We start from the raw sequence: 20,238 nt of genomic DNA, 5'->3' as shown, positions 1-20,238 counted from the left end.
AATTGATGAGGCTTAGCGCCTCCGTTCTTGAAACTTGAAGATGTTGATGATGGTGTTCAAAATTTTGGGCACAGTTTCCCTCCTCATCATTTGAGTTTCTTGTCCTGCATGGTTAGTGAAATTCGGGGCTTCTCCCGACATGTGCTCTTTTATGTTCATGAGCTTGACCAAGCGCAAAGCAAGATCGAGATTTGCAATTATTTGTAAACATATGCAACATAATCACATCCTCAATTAATTTTCATCAACAAGACATGGTGTAATTAAATGCAGCATGTGTTTCTTGCATAGCACAGAGCTCATTATTAGGCAAAGGTTCTTTAAGCATGAAATCAACCTTCTCAAGAAACTCTAGCCAGTCATCATGAAAAGAACAAGGCATAGAATTTAAACTTTCATCCCGACTATTGGTTCGAGCATGAGATTTTTAAAGATTATCAACAAAACCAATAGAAGCTTGAGAATTCACTGTATACCTTAGCCTCGGAGCTTTTTCATACTCATTGGAGTCGTGGTGCTTTGTGCGAGATGTCATCTTGATGCACTCTTCGTGGTCCGTCGTGATTTGCTTCTCACGTCTCCATGTGTTGAATGTTGCACTCTTGTAATCCGACGTGGTTTGTTTGCAACATCTTCATTTGTCTAAGGTCGACCGCTTGTGCCTTCATTTGCCAATGTCATTGGGGTTCTTCCTCTGCTCCAAGCCTCTGAATTTTATCATGTACGCTTGATGAAAACATCGCCCAAGCTCCTCTTCATTGTAGAATCGTCATCTTTTCTATCTTGTTCTCATCGCGTTGCTCCTGCCTCTTCTTCGTAGAATTTCTCCTGTACACTCAACAGAACATATACCAAAATATAGATCTATTGAAAATTTAATGAAATTACCTTTCCAACGAGTGGTCACTCGCTTTAAACGGAGTCCAAACGAGAGAGTAATGACCATTTTATTTTAGCGCTGCGTGCTGTCCAGAAAATTTCAGAGTACACGACTTTTGATGTTTTGGTTATAACTTCTTGTGAGAAACTTCGATTGACTTCATTCTTGATTCGTTGGAATCGGAACTTCGTGGAGCTTTTGAATATCCAAAAATATACTGCAATTTTCTTCTGAGGTCGAGCAGAATATTGATGAGAATAGTATCTTCTTGTGAATTCATCCGAAGATGTCAATGATCTCAATCATGTGGTCTTTGGAGCGTCTTGTCGTGCGTCCTTGGCTTCAAGGTCATCACCATTGATTTACCAGCACATAGCATGGCTTCAATGATGTGTCTTCTCCATGATTCTTGCTTTACCCAAGGTATCGGGATTAGTGGAGGCTCCCGTGCTTCGTGTTGATGATCTGAGCGGTTTTCTTCCTTGATAGCATCACTCGACTAGAAGTATATCGAGCATCCCACTGGAGAAGATAGGTGGTGTCATGATTCTTCTAATCTTGTTGCCTCCAGCTTTGGTCAACTTCAAATCATCATCTTTTGTGCACTCGTCCTTCCAATCATCCTTTGACATCGTCATCACTTTCTCCGTTGTTTGCTGTTGCACCTTTCTTCATTGAATTGCTCCTTTGTCCAGCGCAGAACATGTACCAAACTCCAAGCTCATTGTGAGGTGTATCAAATCATGTTTCCAACAAGTGGTCATTTACCCAAATTGGACCTCGGATGAAAATGTTATGCTTGTTTTACTCCGGCGCTACGCTTCATCCCGAGAGATTTCAGAACGCGCAGCGTTGAAAGATCTTTCCATAACTCTTCACACCGATCTCAAAAATTAATGATTTTTGATGCGTTGGAAAGAAGACTTGATGGAACTTCATAATAATCTATTATTTCCTAATGGTACATATCTGATCTTGGACGAAAAACTCATCACAACAGCGACACTTCATAGATGATGATGATCCAATCACACGATTTTCTTTTCGGACATGCTTCATACCTATTGCTTGAGCAAACAAATCTTCCCAAAAACATTAGTCTTTAAAATCAATTGACACGGTGGCGTACCTTATTTATCATCTTTTGCTTCAGGGAGTGGGGACTCGATAGTGGATGCTGGGCCACTAACAAAAGTTAGCACCTACCACTAAAGAGCGAAACTTGATGTTATTCACATCTTGTCGAAGTGGATCTAGGGTTTTCGATGTTGATGTCGAGAACTCCTCGATCGTCTTGTCGTCGATTGTCGAAGTTTGTTGGAGCGGGTTGTGGACTTCTCGAAATCCAAGTTTGGTGTCTAGCTTTTTCCACCTGCTTTCAAGGACACAAACAAGAAAACAAGAGTATATGCAATAATAAAAATTAGGGTTAGTCCAAAAAACAAGATAGATCGCCCTAGGGTTCGAGTTGCCGATCCCCGGCAACGGCGCCAGAAAAGCTTGTTGACGTTCACTAACGCCCCCGATTTGTATACCGCAAGCGCACGGTTCGTGGTAGCTTTTCCCTTAGAGTATTCCCCCAAGGTTTATCAATCCGTGGATCGACAATGAACTTACTAGGGTTTTCCATTTAATCTAACGGATCTATCCTAACATGAAGCATTAATTGCATATAAAAGGTGAACCTTTGATAGATATGAGTGATGTACGAAGGTTGATCTCATCCATGAACATCGGTAAGGATAAAGCATGACCGAAGGCATGACTAAACCTATCACACGCATTCTAGTTGTAGTTCTAGCTAAACGAGTAAGATCAACATGCATCTCATCCAAAGCCTCTTTAAATCAAAACCTCCAATCCGATCCCTCGATACCCAAACTACTTAGTGGCAACGGCCTGTCACGACGCCACCCCTTTCAACGGGATACCCTGAAGCAAGTCGAACCCCCTTTGGGTAGATCCGGTATGAACTCCTAGCCACCATAGCTACAAGAACACCCCATGCAATCTATCTCGAGAATAGATCTAGGAATAAGCGCACCCAAAGCAAGAACGAAATCGAAAGAGGAGAGACATGATCGCTAAATAGATCGGATGACATGAAGACATTACTCACATAATAGATTCGTTTGGATCGCCACCACCGCGTATACACCATTGACGACTCCAACTAGCTCATGAACTCCACCATGACACAACCACGCAGGGAGGCCATGGCGGCTAGGGATGGCCTAAGCCATCTCCTAGACAACTTCGAAGACTTGTGGCGGCCGTCGTCTCCCTCCGGTCTTGGCCCTAGGTTTTCGTCGAGTTCTGGTTGGATGGATACTTCGAGTTGAATAAGGTGCGAGCTATTTATAAGCCGAGGAAGCCACCTGTCGAAGGGGAAGGCAAACCGCCTCATAAAAGGGCTGGGCCGGCCGGCCCCATGGGCCTAGGCCGGCCAGCCTACCCCTTTTCGGGCTCGCCTCGGTCTCATTTTTGGCGTGTAGACTCCTCGCATCTTCTAGAGTTTCTGTCCTTCACGATTGCACCCCTTTGGACGTTGTTAACTTGGAGATATCTTCGAGGAAAGGATAGGATAGGGAATCCTTCCTTAAATCTTCATTTGCTTTGCTTAATCCCGAAGTATCTTGATCTCATCTTCGTGGGCTTGGTCCTTTGGGCTCTCTTGGAGGATGGATGTGCATGAATGTGCTTCGAATCAACATGGGCTTTGGTCCTTCCTTTGGGCTTTGGCCTTCGTCTTTCTCCGTGTTAGCGCTCGATCACGGGCCTCGTCATTTCATGCTCCAAAATAGGCCAAAAACCTGCAAAAACGAAGTTCCTCCAAAATATATGTGCATATGTGAAAATGACCAAAAATTAGGCCGGGGTTAGGACGGTTAGTGATTTTGATATTGAATTCATGCCATTATCAAGGATAAACAAGGGATAAAACGGATACTTAAGGAGCGCCAACAGCTGCTCAACTGAGATAGGCACGATATCTACGAGCACACAAGAAAATATACAATAAATAAAACAATACACCAAACAGTTCTAAAAGCTATAAACACACTGATAAAACAAACGGGCTCGATGAGACGATCGCACAGACACCAAGAACGCTTAAAACGGATCTATAACGGTAAAGATATGATCAAAAAAAGGTTTAGGGGCTTAACCGTGAAGAAACTAGGCTTCCAGGGACTTAACAGGAAGAAACCAGAGAACTCAGGGGCCTAAACGAAGAAAACAGGACCTATCTGCAAGGATCTTTCTATGCCGGAGGATCTAAACTGGCTGGGCCGACGGCCTGCTGCTGCGCGCGAGCGGGCCGGTAGGCCGAGCTGCGACCTGGGCCGAGAGAAAAGAAAGAGGAAAGGGGCCTGCTGGGCTGGAAAGAAAGAAAGAGAGGGAGAGAAAGGGGTTTGGGTTTTGGTTTAAACTTTTATGAATTTTGAAAACCACACAACATCAAACAAAACCATGCAACTGAAAATATGATGCACAAGCACTTGTTGCTTCTAAAATTATAGAAATGATATTTAAATATTTAAAGGCCAAATTTATTTGATAATTTAATTAAATCCTTAGAAAATTAAATCTAAAACATCATGTTGCTATGATTTATTAGTGATGGAATTTCGGGTGTTACAGCTGTGGATGTGAAAAAAGCTGCTATGAAATGTGAGTTGTGAGAAAGCTGAAAGCCGTTTGGCTGGAATAGCTGTGAGCTGTGAAAAAAAACTGCTTTTTGTTGGGAAATGTCTGTAATAACCCCTGAAGTGTTGAGAGACCGTTTATATTCAAATTGATTGCAAAATATTGTTTTATTCACTAATTTGTATGCAAATTATCAATTTTTGGAAGGAAATCTTAATTTTATTTTAAAATTTCCATTCACCATTAACATATGGTCCACACATGAATACAATTATAGAAAAGAAAAAATTATCTTTTTCTTTTCTCTCTCTCATTCTTCTTTTATTTTGCTCTTTTTCCTTTTTTCCTTCCCATTATTTCTCTCTTTCTCACATCATCTATCTTCCCGTCTTCCTTATCTGTTTCCCTGTTACTCGTCGTCCTCCTCTCGTTAGGCTAGCGGCACCGCCACTGTCCTCCACCCCCGCGTGCGAGGAGCAGCTGCGGGCTACGACGTAGTTGCGGCGCGGGGAGCGGCGGCAGCCAGCGGGCGCGTGAGGAAGTAGTAAGAAACGGTGTGTGGTGGAGGGAGCGGTGGCGTGTGGGGGGGGGGGCGGCTGCGCGTGGTGGAGGGAGCGGCGGCGGTGGTGGAGCGAGTGATGGCTGCGCGTGGTGGATATAGAGGGTTGCTGACCAGGGAGTAGGGGGAGGTCCGTGGCCGAGGTCACCCGCCGCGGACAGGGGCGAGGAGAGCTGCTGGCTAGGGAGGTAGAGCCCGCGGCTGGAGGTCACCTGCCACCTGCCGGAAGATGAGGAGGAGGGGCGCCGCACGGCCGCGAGAGGAGGAGGCGCCACTGCCGTGGGAGCATGCGCGGCCTCGGGTTTTTATCGCGGGGAGGGGATCGGCAGCCACAGCTAAAAAAAGCAGGGTCCGAGTGGTTGTGGAGATTGCACTAAGCAAAATCAGCTTTCACAAAAAGCCAGTTGTGGAGTGGTACCTTTTTGGTTGGGCTTTTGGCTTTTTGGAAAAGCCATAGCCAAAAAAAGCCTAACCAAAGGGACCCTCTGACTAATTGGAGGCTTCTTTTGAAGCCTCTACATGAAGCCCCCGAGGAATCCTAGATAGACGCTCTAACAAGAGAGAAAACTCATGGAAACCTCCACATCAAGCCACCTAAGAATCCTAGGTGGACACTCTAAAAAGAGAGATTCTAAAAATTCTAAAAAAATCAAATTTCTTTCTAAAATTATCCACCTATGCCATTATGAAGAATTAAAAAATATCCCCCTATATTTATGTCTAAATTACCCACAAATGCCACTAAAAAATTAAATCTAAACATAAATATTTTTGCTTCAAATAAAATAAAAAAATGGTCCAACTATCCTGTCCTGCCGGTCATGTGTAACGCAACTAATCTCTTGCTCTTAATCTCCCTCGAATATTTAAATCATAAAAGAATCTATCGTTATAGGATATTTAGTTAATACAACTAACAGACAAACTAGATATACGTACGTGCATATATATAGCGATGCCTGCCAATCAAATGTATGTAGTCAATATTTACCTTGAATATTTCCCATCAAAGAACGGTGGCTTCCCAACATGAATCTCATGATCACTAGTCATTGTTCTATTCCAAGATAGTTAAATCCGCAATTAATGGAGTACTTAGCTCTAGTACCACTTGTAGGATCAAGAACACCAACTAGAGGGGGGGTGAATAGGTGGTTTAAAATCTTAAAACCAACAACACTAGAGAAATTTAATTAGTAACAACGGAAAGCACTATGTCAAGCTACTACTATCTCTAGATGGGTTTGCAACCTAGGGTGACAAGATACAAATCAAGCTCTAGTCAAGTAAATTGCTCAAAGTAAAAACAAGAATTAAAGTGAGCAAGGGAAGTAACCAAGCTTGACACAAGAATTTATCCCGTGGTGTCGATGACTTGCCGGTCACCCCTAATCCACGTTGAGGTGGATTCCAAGAATCAACCGCTCCTCTATCAAGAACCTCTTGATCTTGAGCTGGATTGAATCAAAGAACTGCTCCACACCTCGATTCCACTAGAGTTGCTCTTCACCACTCCGGTGAGGTGAGCACAAGACTTCTCACAACCGAAATCGAGGCTCCTCAACAATCTCCTTGGAGGAGCTCCATGAAATCCTCTTCTCCAAGCCGTCTAGGGAGCGGCAACTCCCAAGAGTAACAAGTCGATGGCGCTTGCTTGAAGTTTCCCTAGTGCCACAAAGCTCAAACTATTGATGCAATGCACTAGAAAGCTCTCACACTCTCAATAATGCAATCTCTAAGCAAGTGTGTGTGAGAGAGGGATGCCTTAGCTCTATAGTATCAAGTATGCAGTCCAAATGGCCAAGAGAGACACCCAATGACCGGGCATTGGGTATATATAGACATCCCTTCAAAAACTAGCCGTTACACTCTTTTCTGCGAAGTCGCGGACCGTCCGCGGTTCAAAAACCGGACCGTCCGCCATTGTAAACCAGTGTGTCAGAGTGCATTTAATGCGTGTCAGAACTAGCCGTTGCAGCTTTGGCGGACCGTCCGCTCCCTAGGAGCGGACCGTCCGCAGTTATGAGTTCCACACCACCAAAGACGAACATCGTCTCTGGAACAATTTGAAAAAGCCCGGCGGACCGTCCGCGCCCGAGGGACGGACCGTCCGCCGTTCATCCTTGAAATCCACCAGAGACAACAATGTCTCTGGTACAAACTGTCAAATAGCCGGCGGACCGTCCGCCGCACAGATCATAAGCCCAACCAGAGACGAACATCCTCTCTGGTACAATTTGAGTTAGAGCTGCGGACCGTCCGCCCACCGGAGCCGGACTGTCCGCCAGTCACACCTAATTTCCACCATAGCCAAACATGCTCTCTGGTACGTGTGCGGACCATCTGCGCTCCATGGAGCGGACTGTCCGCGCTTGTGCAGTCAGCTCTCAAACTTGATCTTTTTTAAATCTTTTCAAAACGACGTTAGCCCTTATGCATGCACCTAGACATTTTGAGCAAAATGGCACTAAAGACCCGTCAAGCACGAGTACACAACCCCTCTTGATAGTATGGCTATCTATCCAACAAATCCGGTCACTTTTCATCCACTAAACACCTTGTGACCGGTAAAATACAAAACCCCTATTTTATACCTTTGCCTTGAGCCCGAGCTTTGCATATCATCTTCAAACTTCACATGTTCACAACCAAATCCCTTTCTTCCGCGAATCAACCTATTCTCATTATCTCGAATGAAGTCGTTAATCCACAAACCGTTGTCATTAATTACCAAAACTCGAATTAGGGGCCTAGATGCTTTCAGCAGCGGCAGCCAGCGGGCGCGTGAGGAAGTAGTAAGAAGCGGTGTGTGGCGGCGGCGGCGGTGGTGGGGGGAGCGGCGGCTGCACGTGGTGGAGGGAGCAGCGGCGGCGGTGGTGGAGCGAGTGGTGGCTACGCGTGGTGGAGAGAGAGCCGCTGACTAGGGAGGAGGGGGAGGTCCGCGGCCGAGGTCACCCACCACGGACAGGGGTGAGGAGAGCTGCTGGAAAGGGAGGTGGAGCCCGCGGCTGGAGGTCACCTGCCACCTACCGGAAGATGAGGAGGAGGGGCGCCGCACGGCCGGGAGAGGAGGAGGCGCCGCTGCCGTGGGAGCATGCGCGGCCTCGGGTTGCTATCGCGGGGAGGGGATCGGCAGCCACAGCTAAAAAAAGCAGGGTCCGAGTGGTTGTGGAGATTGCACTAAGCAAAATCAGCTTTCACAAAAAGCCAGTTGAGGAGTGGTACCTTTTTGGTTGGGCTTTTGGCTTTTTGGAAAAGCCACAGCCAAAAAAAAGCCTATGACTAATTGGAGGCTCCTTTTGAAGCCTCTACATGAAGCCACCGATGAATCCTAGATAGACGCTCTAACAAGAGAGAAAACTCATGGAAACCTCCACATCAAGCCACATAGGAATTCTAGGTGGACACTGTAAAAAAAGAGATACTAAAAATTCTAAAAAAATCAAATTTCTTTCTAAAATTATCCACCTATGCCATTATGAAGAATTAAAAAATAACCCCTTATATTTATGTCTAAATTACCCACAAATGCCACTAAAAAATTAAATCTAAACATAAATATTTTTGCTTCAAATAAAATAAAAAAATGGTCCAACTATCCTGTCCTGCCGGTCATGTGTAACGCAACTAATCTCTTGCTCTTAATCTCCCTCGAATATTTAAATCATAAAAGAATCTATCGTTATAGGATATTTAGTTAATACAACTAACAGACAAACTAGATATACGTACGTGCATATATATAGAGATGCCTGCCAATCAAATGTAGTCAATATTTACCTTGAATATTTCCCATATTTAAATCATAAAACAATTACAATTACAAATTCTTTTATAAGCCAGGCGAAAGATTCAAGCCACCAGTCACCATGCAGCCAACAATATTTTTCTCTCAAAACAAATTAGCACCAGCCACCAGCCAACCAAACAAACGCATGATGTAATATACTGATCGCTACAGTATATACTGATCACCCCCACATGCATACAACAATTTTAGATTCACTATTAACTAATTTCTTGAAATATTTTAAATCCATAAATCTATATTTCGACAAATATTTGAGCTTTGTTATGGTAAAGTACCGGAATATACTTGGAAATACTTGTGCTACATGCAGTTACTTTCCTTTCTTATCCTTCTTATAAAAAAAGTCAATAAATTTGCACATAATTAAAAAATGTATCATAATAATTTCTCATTAATTTTTTTATACTTCCTGGCACTTCTCTTTAGGTACTTCTTACTACTTCCACTGTTAGATTTCGTCAGATGGATGACTCTCGTTAATTTCAAACACTCTAAAATTTCCCAATTTGATAATCCAAGCTATTTTTTTCCAGGCTCGGGTACATATAAAGCTCACATAAATGTGACTCCAACGTAGTAGATTTTTTCCTCGAAAGGAAAGCTAGGATTTGTAAGAGCGTACTAAACTAGACATCCTTTCGCTCCTTGTATCTTCATTATTCGGAGAAATCCAAACTCTCAAAACTGTGGCATGATGGCATTGAGCACAAGTTCACTGAGGATGTGTGGTCTACTTGTGGGCCCTAGCATTAAAACAATATTAGTAATATATATTCCCATTTTATACTAAAAGAATATTATTAGTAGTCATGGCTCGGAATCAGCAACCCGATACTAAAACTTAGTACTTTTAGTTTCAGTTTCATTGTACCGGTTGGAAACCAAATCTAAAGGGGGTTCCAACCCGTGTACTACCTAATAGATGGTTCTCTAGTGGTGAGGCATGACTACTAGTAGGACCAACCTTATCGTGCAACCATAAGTTCAAATGTACACTAGATATAAAACCAAAGACTATATCTAACTCTAAACATCCTTCTCTCCTTCCTCCTCGCTCTCTTCATCGTCGATATTGTCCTCAATAAAGCCATTAGCTACAGATTTTAACATGCATACGACCTACATCATCGTATAGAAAATTGAACTTCAGGTTCTTCTACAGAGCAAGCCTCTCTTTCAGCAATGCTATAGTCAGCCTTCAACTGCTTCTTGTGCATTATATTCTTCCATCAACCACCTTAATTATACTTGCTTGCTTGCCAAACACTAATAATGAAGTTCCATCAGCAGATACAATATATCTGATCTCCTTTATTAGAGATATTAAGTTTGGACTCAGAGAATCAACGTAGATTAGATTCCACTGATGAATCAAACAGTAGTCATGATTGCTATGATACATTATGTGATGACCAAACCATGTTCAATGCCACGCAGTTGATTACGAAGGCAACGAAGATTAATACACGCTTATTGACACAAGAAATTACTGGGATGTTCATGGGAGGGGCCAGGATATCTGCATGCTAACAAACATAGAGCGAGATGCGAGTGTACGGATAACCTGCTGCTGTCTGCCTAGCTCAGTGGAATAACATAGCCAGCTCCCCTTGGTCAATGAGCTTCAGAAGTGTTGGCGCGTCACAAATATATTTGCCATTGATGGAGAGAACTGGTAATGTGTACGACTGGTAATTTGCCAGCGCCCTTAGCTCTTTCAAGTAATCAGACCTGTCCAACAAATTCTTTTCAACAAAATCGATGTGTCGTAGTAACTGGAGTGCTGTGCGTACCTTATTACAGTTTTCAAATGTCTTCATTATGCCTCCGAGGGTCGTAGTGTAGAGGACGACCGTTTTCTGATAAATTAAGGATAGAAGAATAAGTTCATTAATTGAACATGGAATTGTAGATCCACATTCTGAGATTAACACATACAGTAATGGTAAAGTAAGAAAACAACTCTTTCCATTAATCAAGAGAAGAAAATAGAATATTTGATGTCTTTTACAAAGTCACTATTCTTATGCAAAAAATGGATGGTTTTGTTGAAGGAGGATGTCACGACATCGATGATAGGTTCCTTGAGCAAGCTTCTTAATTTGTTAATGTGTTCAATGCTTATTCCATTATCTAAAAAAACCTGGTGTTCAAAATACTTCTCGCGATAATGTGCTCCCAGCATTTCTGTTTTTATGAGTTCATGCATTTTAAGATTCGAACCTTGTAAATTTAACCAATTTACAAGATACATGTTATTATATAAGAGTGTCTCTAATTATGCTTGCGGTAGGGTTATCCATGTCACCAATAAACTGTATAGTAATTAACTTCTCCATTACTCTAGCTGCATAACGTTCTTCAAAATGGTCTGGATCAACATGTCATTTGATTGTAAATGCTCCATGCACACTGAAATATGTCTAGTAAATCTACCGACTAGCTAGTTGCTAGTTGTGTTCTCTCTCTTCATTTTATTCTCGCCGCCTCATATATAGGACAAACTAATGATTTGTCACCTTATTCGAAAGTTAACTTGGCATTGTTGGATGTGCCTTAAGATGGTATAATTTGATTTTACAGGCTTAAATATGGTTGTGATTTTTCCTTTACCAAAATTGGAGTTTAAGACAAATCATGGGTCAAAAATATAAGTTTATAGTCAATGTCACGCACCAAATAACACCTTATATTTGAAATGTTGTATCGAATAGGCTTGAACAGAAAGGAGTGCAATAAATATTTATACGGAAAATTAGTGTTAACAAACTACAAGAATCATATAGCTAATGATCCTTGAAGAGGATTTGCATACCATTTCGTTTTGACTTCTAGCTGCAGCTTTTTTGGAGTTTTCCAATAAAGATTGTGGCAGCCCGAATGTCGAACGATTGTTTGCAAATCCTAATTTGCTAGTTTCAACAGACTGAGGTAGCCTATAAGGTGTTTTATCTGACATATGATATAGTATATAGTGTTATCATTACAACAAACCATGAAACAAGGTGTTCATTTCTCCATTTAAATAATAAATAATCCATAGTGTTAAAAAAATAATGATTTCCTATTGAAAGATACCATCATCAGCTACAGTAGTGTCTCAAAAAATGACACATAAGTCACCTCTAAGAATCTACATAAATACTTTTCTGCCTATGTGAAGGAGACAGTGCGAGAGGGAGAGAAAAAAAGCTAGCTTTTGATAAATACAGTAAAAAGAAAATCTCTAGCACACACCATTCAATGTTTGGGCCCAGCATCTTTATCTCCACTAATCATTTCTCTTTGTGTTGGGATCCGTGTTAGCTCTTTGAACGGTGCATAAAACTAGATAGTTGGAGAAATGATCATTTAAACTAGATTTTGTAGAGATGTGTGGAAGTGGCACATAATCTTTAAAGCTAGCGAATACATATAATTATTGGAGATGTCCTCAAAGTGTCCCTGCCCGTTCCATTCTTACATCTAACACATCTAAACTTTGACACTGAGACACAGGTTTCATCCCCATGACACTCAACATGCACAATTAGTTATGCATTGAGACTGGCCTAACTAATACCACGACTCTATAGGCACTGCAACTGACATTTTGAGAACACACTCCAGATGCATGTTATGGGACATGAATTCTGAAAGTACATGCATATTTGGGGAAGAACACACCTTAAATCTTGAGTCTGGTGGTACCTCATGCTCAGTATGATGTAGCTCCCTAGCCATGATTTCTGACTATATTGAAAAAATCAATGAGTTCGTCACCTCATACAAATCGATGGCAAAAAAGGTGAAAAATGAAAACGTACGTGATTCCCAAACAAAATGTGGTTAGTGGAAGAATGCTATATACCATAGTAAACTTACATGCATTTTTGAACACACTCGACCTGTACAACACACATTCATACTTTCCATCCCACTAAGCATATCAATTATATGCTGTACATGTGGTCTCTTTCTTGGGTCACAACTCATGCAATCTATGGCAATGTCGGTACATACCCTCACTTGTTCCAACAGTATGCCCGCTGATGTTCCCATCCTGGTCTTCCAGGTTTCTAGAACCTAAAAAATTGAACATGCAGTTAGGATTCATGGATACAAAAGAAGGTTTTTTTACGGTGCTTTTAAAGTACATAATTATACAAAAATTAATGATGATAAATGCATTAAATATTTTTGTAATATAGATGATGTTGTCCACTACCACACCATGTAAAGTATCAAATTAAAATTCAACTTGTGTATGGAGTAACAAAAATGACAAATTGCATTATGGGGTAACTTGAACCAAATAGCATAGTATATAGGGTAAATTGAACCAAAACAGAGTTTAACGGGTTATATGGGCTTTCTCTATACTTGAAGGGAGTAATTTGGAATTTTTCCTATTTTTCATTCACTCTAAAATTTCTCAATAATTTATAGCATAGATACTAAAAGAAATGTGTCAAGAAAAAATTATATCCACTATACTATAAATATTTTAATGCCAAATGATTATCAGGTTTACACTCACAGTGTAACGACGTACACATGTGAGTAGGAAAATTGTCTCCTAAAAACATAAAATTTGCTTTATGTCATGTCCATTACATGATACTGCATCATAGGGGTGGGAGTATATCTGGGTAGTACATATATTTAAATAATAATTTCTGCAAAAAAAATTGAAAAACCTTCATCATGGTGTGGTCTCGAAATGTTCTTACATTCTCAACTGCCGGATAACCCTTCTGCCTTGTTAATATCTCTGCGATTACTACACCAAGGCTATAAATGTCTAGCTCGCGCCTGATTTTTCTATTAGGCGCTTCTAGTGCCATATAGCCACTGCATGAAAATGTGTACATTAATGTGCAATAGAATTGCATTGTAACTCACACCTTCCATTTATTGAACATGTGTGTATTTAGTAAGATTCCAAGTTAGCTTACATTGTTCCATAAGCTTTTAAAATCGTAGCATGGGTTTGGTTTTCATCAAAGCACCTTGAGAGACCAAACTCAGCAATTTTTGGTACCATGTTATCATCTAGAAGTATATTGGCAGGTTTCAGATCTAAGTGAACAATATCATTTTGGTGAAGATAATGCAAGCCTTCACAAACTCCCTTGATTATTTGATACCGCGCCCTCCACTCTAGTACACAAGATGCGTCTGTAATGGCAAGAAAATAAAATTGTGTAGTTCTGTAATATTTGAAATTTGTAAATATGAATGCAAGGAACCTCATATTCATTTTGCCATATGTTTCCACATGTACATTAATCTTCAGCAAAGATCAGAAATATGGAAAGAAACATTACCGGTGATATAATTATGAAGACACCCTTTTGGTAGATATTCAAAGCAGAGCATCCTTTGTCGTTCATCAGCCATGACAAGCTTCCCCTTATAGTCCAACATTTTTCCTTGTGTGTCAGAACAATAACCCAAAAATCGCACTATATTTTTGTGATTTACACCCACCAAACAGGTTACTTCCTGTTTGAAATTATCTTCATGCATTTCGAGTGAATTATTCAGCTTTTTTACTGCGATTGTCCCATTTCTAAGCATTCCCTGCAAGCCCGGACATTGTCTCAATTAACTATGTGAAGTTGAGTTTCTTGTCAATTTCAATCAAGACATGGTATGTAGTTTGTAGTTACAAAATCATACCTTATAAACCACTGCAAACCCACCTCTACCAATTACCAGATCATCTGAGAAATCATTTGTGATGTCGTTTAGAAGTGAGGATGGCAGGTACCAGTCCGATCGGACGAAGAGTTTTATCGAGCAGCAGACACTCCAGAATGTTTTTTTCATAGTAGCTTCTGAATCCATTTTTAATTATATTTAAAAGGCGCCCTTCAAAAAGGAAAAATAATAAGGCTACATTAGTTCAAGCAGTTAGGATAAGATATGAGATGGTGGAAGAAATCATAAAGGACAAAATGATAAAATATGAGATAATGGAATAATAAATCATAAAAGACAAAATGGCAGATCATTGTAAAAAAGGAAAAAATCTTCAGATATGTGGTCTAGTCTCTGCACTGTTGATTGGAAATATGTAACAAAGGTAAAAGGATAAGGCTACATTAGTTCAAGCTGTCAATTGAAGCAGGGATGACCAAGAATAAACTAAGAAAGTGGTTGGTGCATGTATTTTCATTTCAGTGTCAGTCAATTGAAACAAGAGTCAACAGCGACAAGAAAATGCTTGGGATTTCTACTGTGCAAATTAGTTATATCCTTGTAAGCATTTTGATTATTAGTAGCGTAACTATCACATTACAAAGATTGTGTGCTTTGAAGCTTTTCCGTATCTGAATCAACTAGTACTTCAATGGCTCTAGCCAACTTGGTTCAATTCAACTAGATTGCCTTTGCGAAATGCTTGCAGCAAACCCGTAGAAAGGCCTGCAGGTTCACCAGCCGTAAAACTAGATAAAGATGCAACAATAAAATATAAATGTATAGATCGGTCACGTACCTGCAGGAATCTCAACCTGCTCAACCTGTAGGTGGCAAAAAAAAAACAAAAACAAAAAAGAGTTCCAGTACAATCAAAACCTGCAACAAAAGAATGCAAAAGTTGGTAGAACAAGAAGGATATAACAAAAACATGTCAACTTTACATGGTTGTGAACTTGTGATGTAGGGCAAATCTGAACAGAATGAGCGAAAAAAAACAATAAACAGAATAAGTGCTACCATCAGAGTCTGGACCCACTGATCTAACTAGAGCTGGAGCGTACCAAACAAAAATGACGTACTGGAACAGAAGTATGACATTACAAGGCCAATCAATACTCTTACAAGGTCAAAGAAAATAAGACTTATATTTTATATCCTTTCTATTATTATTTCGTCCGGAACAAAACATCCCAATCTTCTACATGCATGTGGGCACACTAGACATCAAATCTGCATTACCAGCTCATCATCTACTTCAAGCTTGTGTCACGAATCAGAGCTCCTTGATAAATTAAGCAGAAGACCAGGAATTCTACACCATGCATATGGACATTCGAGCAACAGGAGAACTACATCAGGGGACGATCCATGGAGCTTGTTTAATATGTATGCTGAAAGTTCAAGCCTGAGAGTCTGAGACCAAAGCACGTACCGCGCTGGATCGTGACGATTTCGCGCCGAAGATCGCAATAAACTAGCTAGCCCTTGGTAAACTGGAGAGGAATAAGACGCATAGAGATACTTGGTTGCTGCACCAGTTTATAACGAACACCCAAAGTTTGGTGGCATCGTACTATGTAATAAATGAACAATGAATTCTTGCCGTGATTGAATTTTATAGCTCTGAGTGTCATGATTGAGTTTAATCTTACAACAAAGGGATAAAAAAGTACTCTCTCCGTTCCAAAATTATACTCCCTCCGTCCCGTAAAGAGTGTCCGTTTGGTCTTGTCTTTAGTCAAACCGTTTTATGTTTGACCAAGTTTATATAAAAATATATCATTGTTTTTTATGTCTAACAAGTTTCATTAGATTCATTATGAAATATATTTTTTATAGCATATATATTTAGTGTTATAAACATTAATATTTTTTATTATAAGTTTGGTCAAACTTGAAAGTGAATCTAGGCCCCCAAGTGGATTTTGGTGAATTGTATGACAAAGCGATTAAAGGACTAACTTGGTTGCTAAAGATTGTGAGCAGGTTTTTATTGTATTATTCATGGTATATTAATGTTTCTCACATTTGTATGAATAAAGTTGGCTCACATCAAAGAAAGCAAGCAAGTGTGTGATCCCATGTTGCAAACTTTGAAGAATGACAAGCTTATGTAAAAATAATATTGGGGTATGATTCAAGATTGATTACAAGGTCTCCAATACATGAGAAGGGTGTGTCATATATATAAGGGGTCGTATAAAGATTTTCACTATAGAATTGTGCAAGGCTTCATGTGGTTATCATAAAAGGACATAAGGTTATTTCCAAAGTGATGGTCTTATAATTGGAAGCTTGCACGGATATTCTTTGTCAATCTAGAACAAGCATTTGAAGAGGTTTTCAAATGAAGATTAAAAGTTGATGAAGCAAAGCCAAACTCAACGTGGATTGGGTAAGTGATGAAGATATCAACCGAGATGACTAGAGCGAGGTACTAAGCATCTGTGGTGTTTTGCTCAGGTGAAGTAACTAGTATCCGTGGGGTCTCGAAGTATCATATCCAAGCCTTAACCGAGGGAAGCAATGCAACTCATCTATATGTTATGATTGGCAATATGGAGTGGCTTAAGGATCCAAGTGTACATTCCTATGCTAGATTAAAAGATCTTAAGTCACTAGCTCAAGTATGGATGTGCTCAAGACATTAGCAATGTTGGAAGCCCTCAAGTGGAAAATGTTCAAGTATGGCAAGATTGAAGATATTCAAACTCAAGAGATCAACTTGGTATTTTTATTTATCCTTGAGTATAGGAATGCCGTACTATCAAGAGGGATGCAACATTAGCTTATGACCAAGTCAAAAGTGCTCTTAGAAAACCTAGGTGAGAAATAGCCTTGAGAGACTTTGAGTTGCTAACAACCCCTGAGAGAGACACACTCCTTAGACGTACACATCCTGTATTTTTGGGAAAAATACAGCTTTTGTCGGAAGTTCTGACCCTAGGACGGAAGTTCCGATAAGGGGTTCTCTGTCTCTGCTCGCACTGCCTCGGAAGTTCCGGCCCTGGGTCAGAAGTTCCGATAAAGGCCTCTCTGTCTAGCTCTAACTTCTTTATCGGAAGTTCCGGCCTCAGGTAGGAAGTTCTGAGAACCGTGTTTCAGCTCTGTAACGGCTAGTTTTTCAAACACCGGTCTGACCGGTGTGGGGCACCGGTCTGACCGGTGTGCCCCGTGCTCTAACGGCTAGTTTTCTTGGAGTGGGGTATTTATACCCCACGTCCTCCTCAGGTTAGAGCTGCTATTCCTGGTGATACTACTGAGCTTCCAAGCCATTCTTTGACAAGCCAAAGCCTTTGTGGCTCTCCCCAACCTCTCTTTGTGAGATTTGTGTGTTTCAAGCCATATCCTTGAGTTGGGTTGAGAGAGTGATCTTGTGTGAGCCTTTGTGAGCTAACAAGAGCATCACATAGCTTGAGCACTTGTGATTCACGTCTACAAGCATTTGAAGCATTTGTTATTCTTGGAGGTTTGCCTCCTAGACGGCTAGGCGTCGCCGGCTAGCTCCCAAGTTGTGGTGAGCAGCGGCAAGTTTGTGAGGGCTGTGATCTTGCCTCTTCGTGGAAAAGATCGCCTTAGTGGAAGGAGGAAAGTGGTTGAACGAGACCAGACTTGTTGAGAGGGAGTTGAAAGAGACTCGTATCTCAAGCAAGCTCCTCAACGGAGACGTAGGATTCACTTGGGTGTGAATCTGAACTTCGGGAAACAAATCCTTGTGTCTCATTTGTGGTTTGCCTCACTTGTGGTTTTCTAGCACACTTACTTTGCTTCCTCTTCGATCTACTTTGGTGTGCTTGTCTTTGAATGTAGTGATCATTACCCTGCTTATGATCATCTATCAAAGGCACTCTACAAATTTGATTCGTGCTAGAAGTCAAGAGGAGCTTGAGCTGCATTTGTTGTGTTCTCTGTGCTACACCAGTCTGACCGGTGCCCTCTGCACAGTAAGCCAAGACCGGTCAGACCGGTCACTGCCACCGGTCTCACCGATGGTGCCTGGCAGTTCAAGTTTTTGGGGAGAAAAAGTTTAAATTGGTCGTCTCGCCTATTCACCCCCCTTTAGACGACATCAAGGTCCTTTCAAAACTTCAAACAGTTTGACTGAGAAGAAAGCAAAGTGGACACTCTTTGCGGGACGGAGGGAGTAGGTTATTCTAAGTTTATTGGCAAGTCAAATATCTCAAGTTTGATCAAATTTATACAATAAAGTACTTAAATTTTTTATGCCGAATAAATACTATTAGATTCTTCACTAAAATATATTTTATAGTATACATATTTGGTGTTATAAATCTTTGTAATTTTCTCTATAATCTATAAGTAGATATACTAAATGGCTAGCTTTGGAGCTCTCTCGTGAATGTTGGTCCCACATGGGACACACATATTGTTATGTGGAATCCGTGGGACCCATGTACTATTCAGGTGGAACTCACGTGGGACTCACATAATATTCAAGTGGGATCCACACAAATTGGTTGGTAGGTCAAACGGTTCTATTAAGTGGGTCTCGTGATCTGGAAAAAACTTATGTTTTCTGTATTATTTCAAAGCATAAAATATATTTCCTATGCACTATTTTTACTTCATAAACTCACAAATTATGATTGAATTATTTATTCATTGCTAATTTTACCTTTTACCCCTACCAAAACCAATAATCAATGTAAACCAATTCATCATCTATAAATCTACTAACACCCAAAAGGTAGTAAGTTCCTACACAAAAAAGTTATCTGTACCGACCCGTACCAAAATAACTAGGATTGGTGCGTTCTCATATTTTGAGCTACGACTATACCGGTTTAATGTAGCTTTTGGATTGATTCAATACATCATGATGATGTTGTTTTGAGCATAATAGAAGATAATATTTTTTTCATTATTACTTTAGGTTAATCTTTTTGATGCAGGCACGAATAGCGTGCCAATCTGGCTAGTTTTGTCAAACATAGAATGTTTTGACTTTTCAAGAAAGGTGAAATGACCTACAATTTGGAACGAAGAAAACAGTTGCGTTGGAAATGCTCGGTGCCGTACTAAGGGGATGCTGGTTTGTAAGTATATGTGAGCTAGAGTAGGCAGTGAACTTGTTGCTTGATCAATGTACAGTTTGATCCTAAAATCTGGACGTGGTTCATTGGCGCGATGACGAAGCCGAGTAAGGGTAAGTTTATCGTTACAAGTCAGCATTCTTATAGGTTCTATGAGAAGATGATAAGAGAGATAGAAGTAGTTTATTTGTGTCGTGAAACAATCTATGTAGCCTGGTCCTCATGTCACATGAGGGTGTTTAGATACCACGAGCTAAACTTTAGCCCCCGTCACATCGGGTGTTTGATACTAATTAGAAGTATTAAATATAGACTAATTATAAAACTAATTGCATAGATGTAGGTTAATTCACAAGATAAATCTATTAAGTCTAATTAGCTCATTATTTGACAATGTGATGCTACATTACCCATTTGCTAATGATGAATTAATTAGACTTAATATATTCGTCTCGTGAATTAGCCCAAGACTTATGCAATTAGTTTTATAATTAGCTCAAGTAATTAGCTCATTTTTAATTCTCCTAATTAGCATCTGAACATTCGATGTGACGAGACCTAAACTTTTTAGCCCAAGGATCAAGCACCCTAAATT

General features: G+C 40.5%; 1 protein-coding gene across 4 annotated transcripts; it reads right to left on the bottom strand.

Annotated features, from left to right (window-relative positions):
• Positions 1-10,239: 10,239 nt before the first annotated feature.
• LOC120682414 (cysteine-rich receptor-like protein kinase 7) lies at positions 10,240-16,105 on the bottom strand. Of its 4 annotated transcripts, XM_039964325.1 has the most exons (9): positions 16,022-16,105; positions 15,386-15,410; positions 14,566-14,757; positions 14,211-14,466; positions 13,839-14,061; positions 13,581-13,734; positions 12,766-12,966; positions 12,568-12,633; positions 10,240-10,760 (listed from the first exon to the last, which is right to left on the bottom strand). In XM_039964325.1, exons 3-9 carry the CDS (start codon positions 14,731-14,733, stop codon positions 10,485-10,487), a joined length of 1,344 nt encoding a protein of 447 aa, XP_039820259.1. In that variant the 5' UTR covers positions 14,734-14,757; positions 15,386-15,410; positions 16,022-16,105; the 3' UTR covers positions 10,240-10,484. The 4 variants fall into 4 exon arrangements, with proteins under 4 accessions (XP_039820259.1, XP_039820258.1, XP_039820260.1 ...); XM_039964324.1 differs by lacking the exon at positions 16,022-16,105 and having other exon boundaries at positions 10,242-10,760; positions 15,386-15,528; XM_039964327.1 differs by lacking the exon at positions 16,022-16,105 and having other exon boundaries at positions 10,498-10,632; positions 10,695-10,760; positions 14,566-15,397.
• Positions 16,106-20,238: the final 4,133 nt, after the last annotated feature.

Source organism: Panicum virgatum, chromosome 7N (assembly GCF_016808335.1).
Source record: "Panicum virgatum strain AP13 chromosome 7N, P.virgatum_v5, whole genome shotgun sequence".
In the NCBI taxonomy this organism is placed as follows: Eukaryota; Viridiplantae; Streptophyta; class Magnoliopsida; order Poales; family Poaceae; genus Panicum; species Panicum virgatum.
The sequence above is the reverse complement of the archived record's forward strand: the minus strand, read 5'-3'. Positions and strand labels throughout refer to the sequence as shown.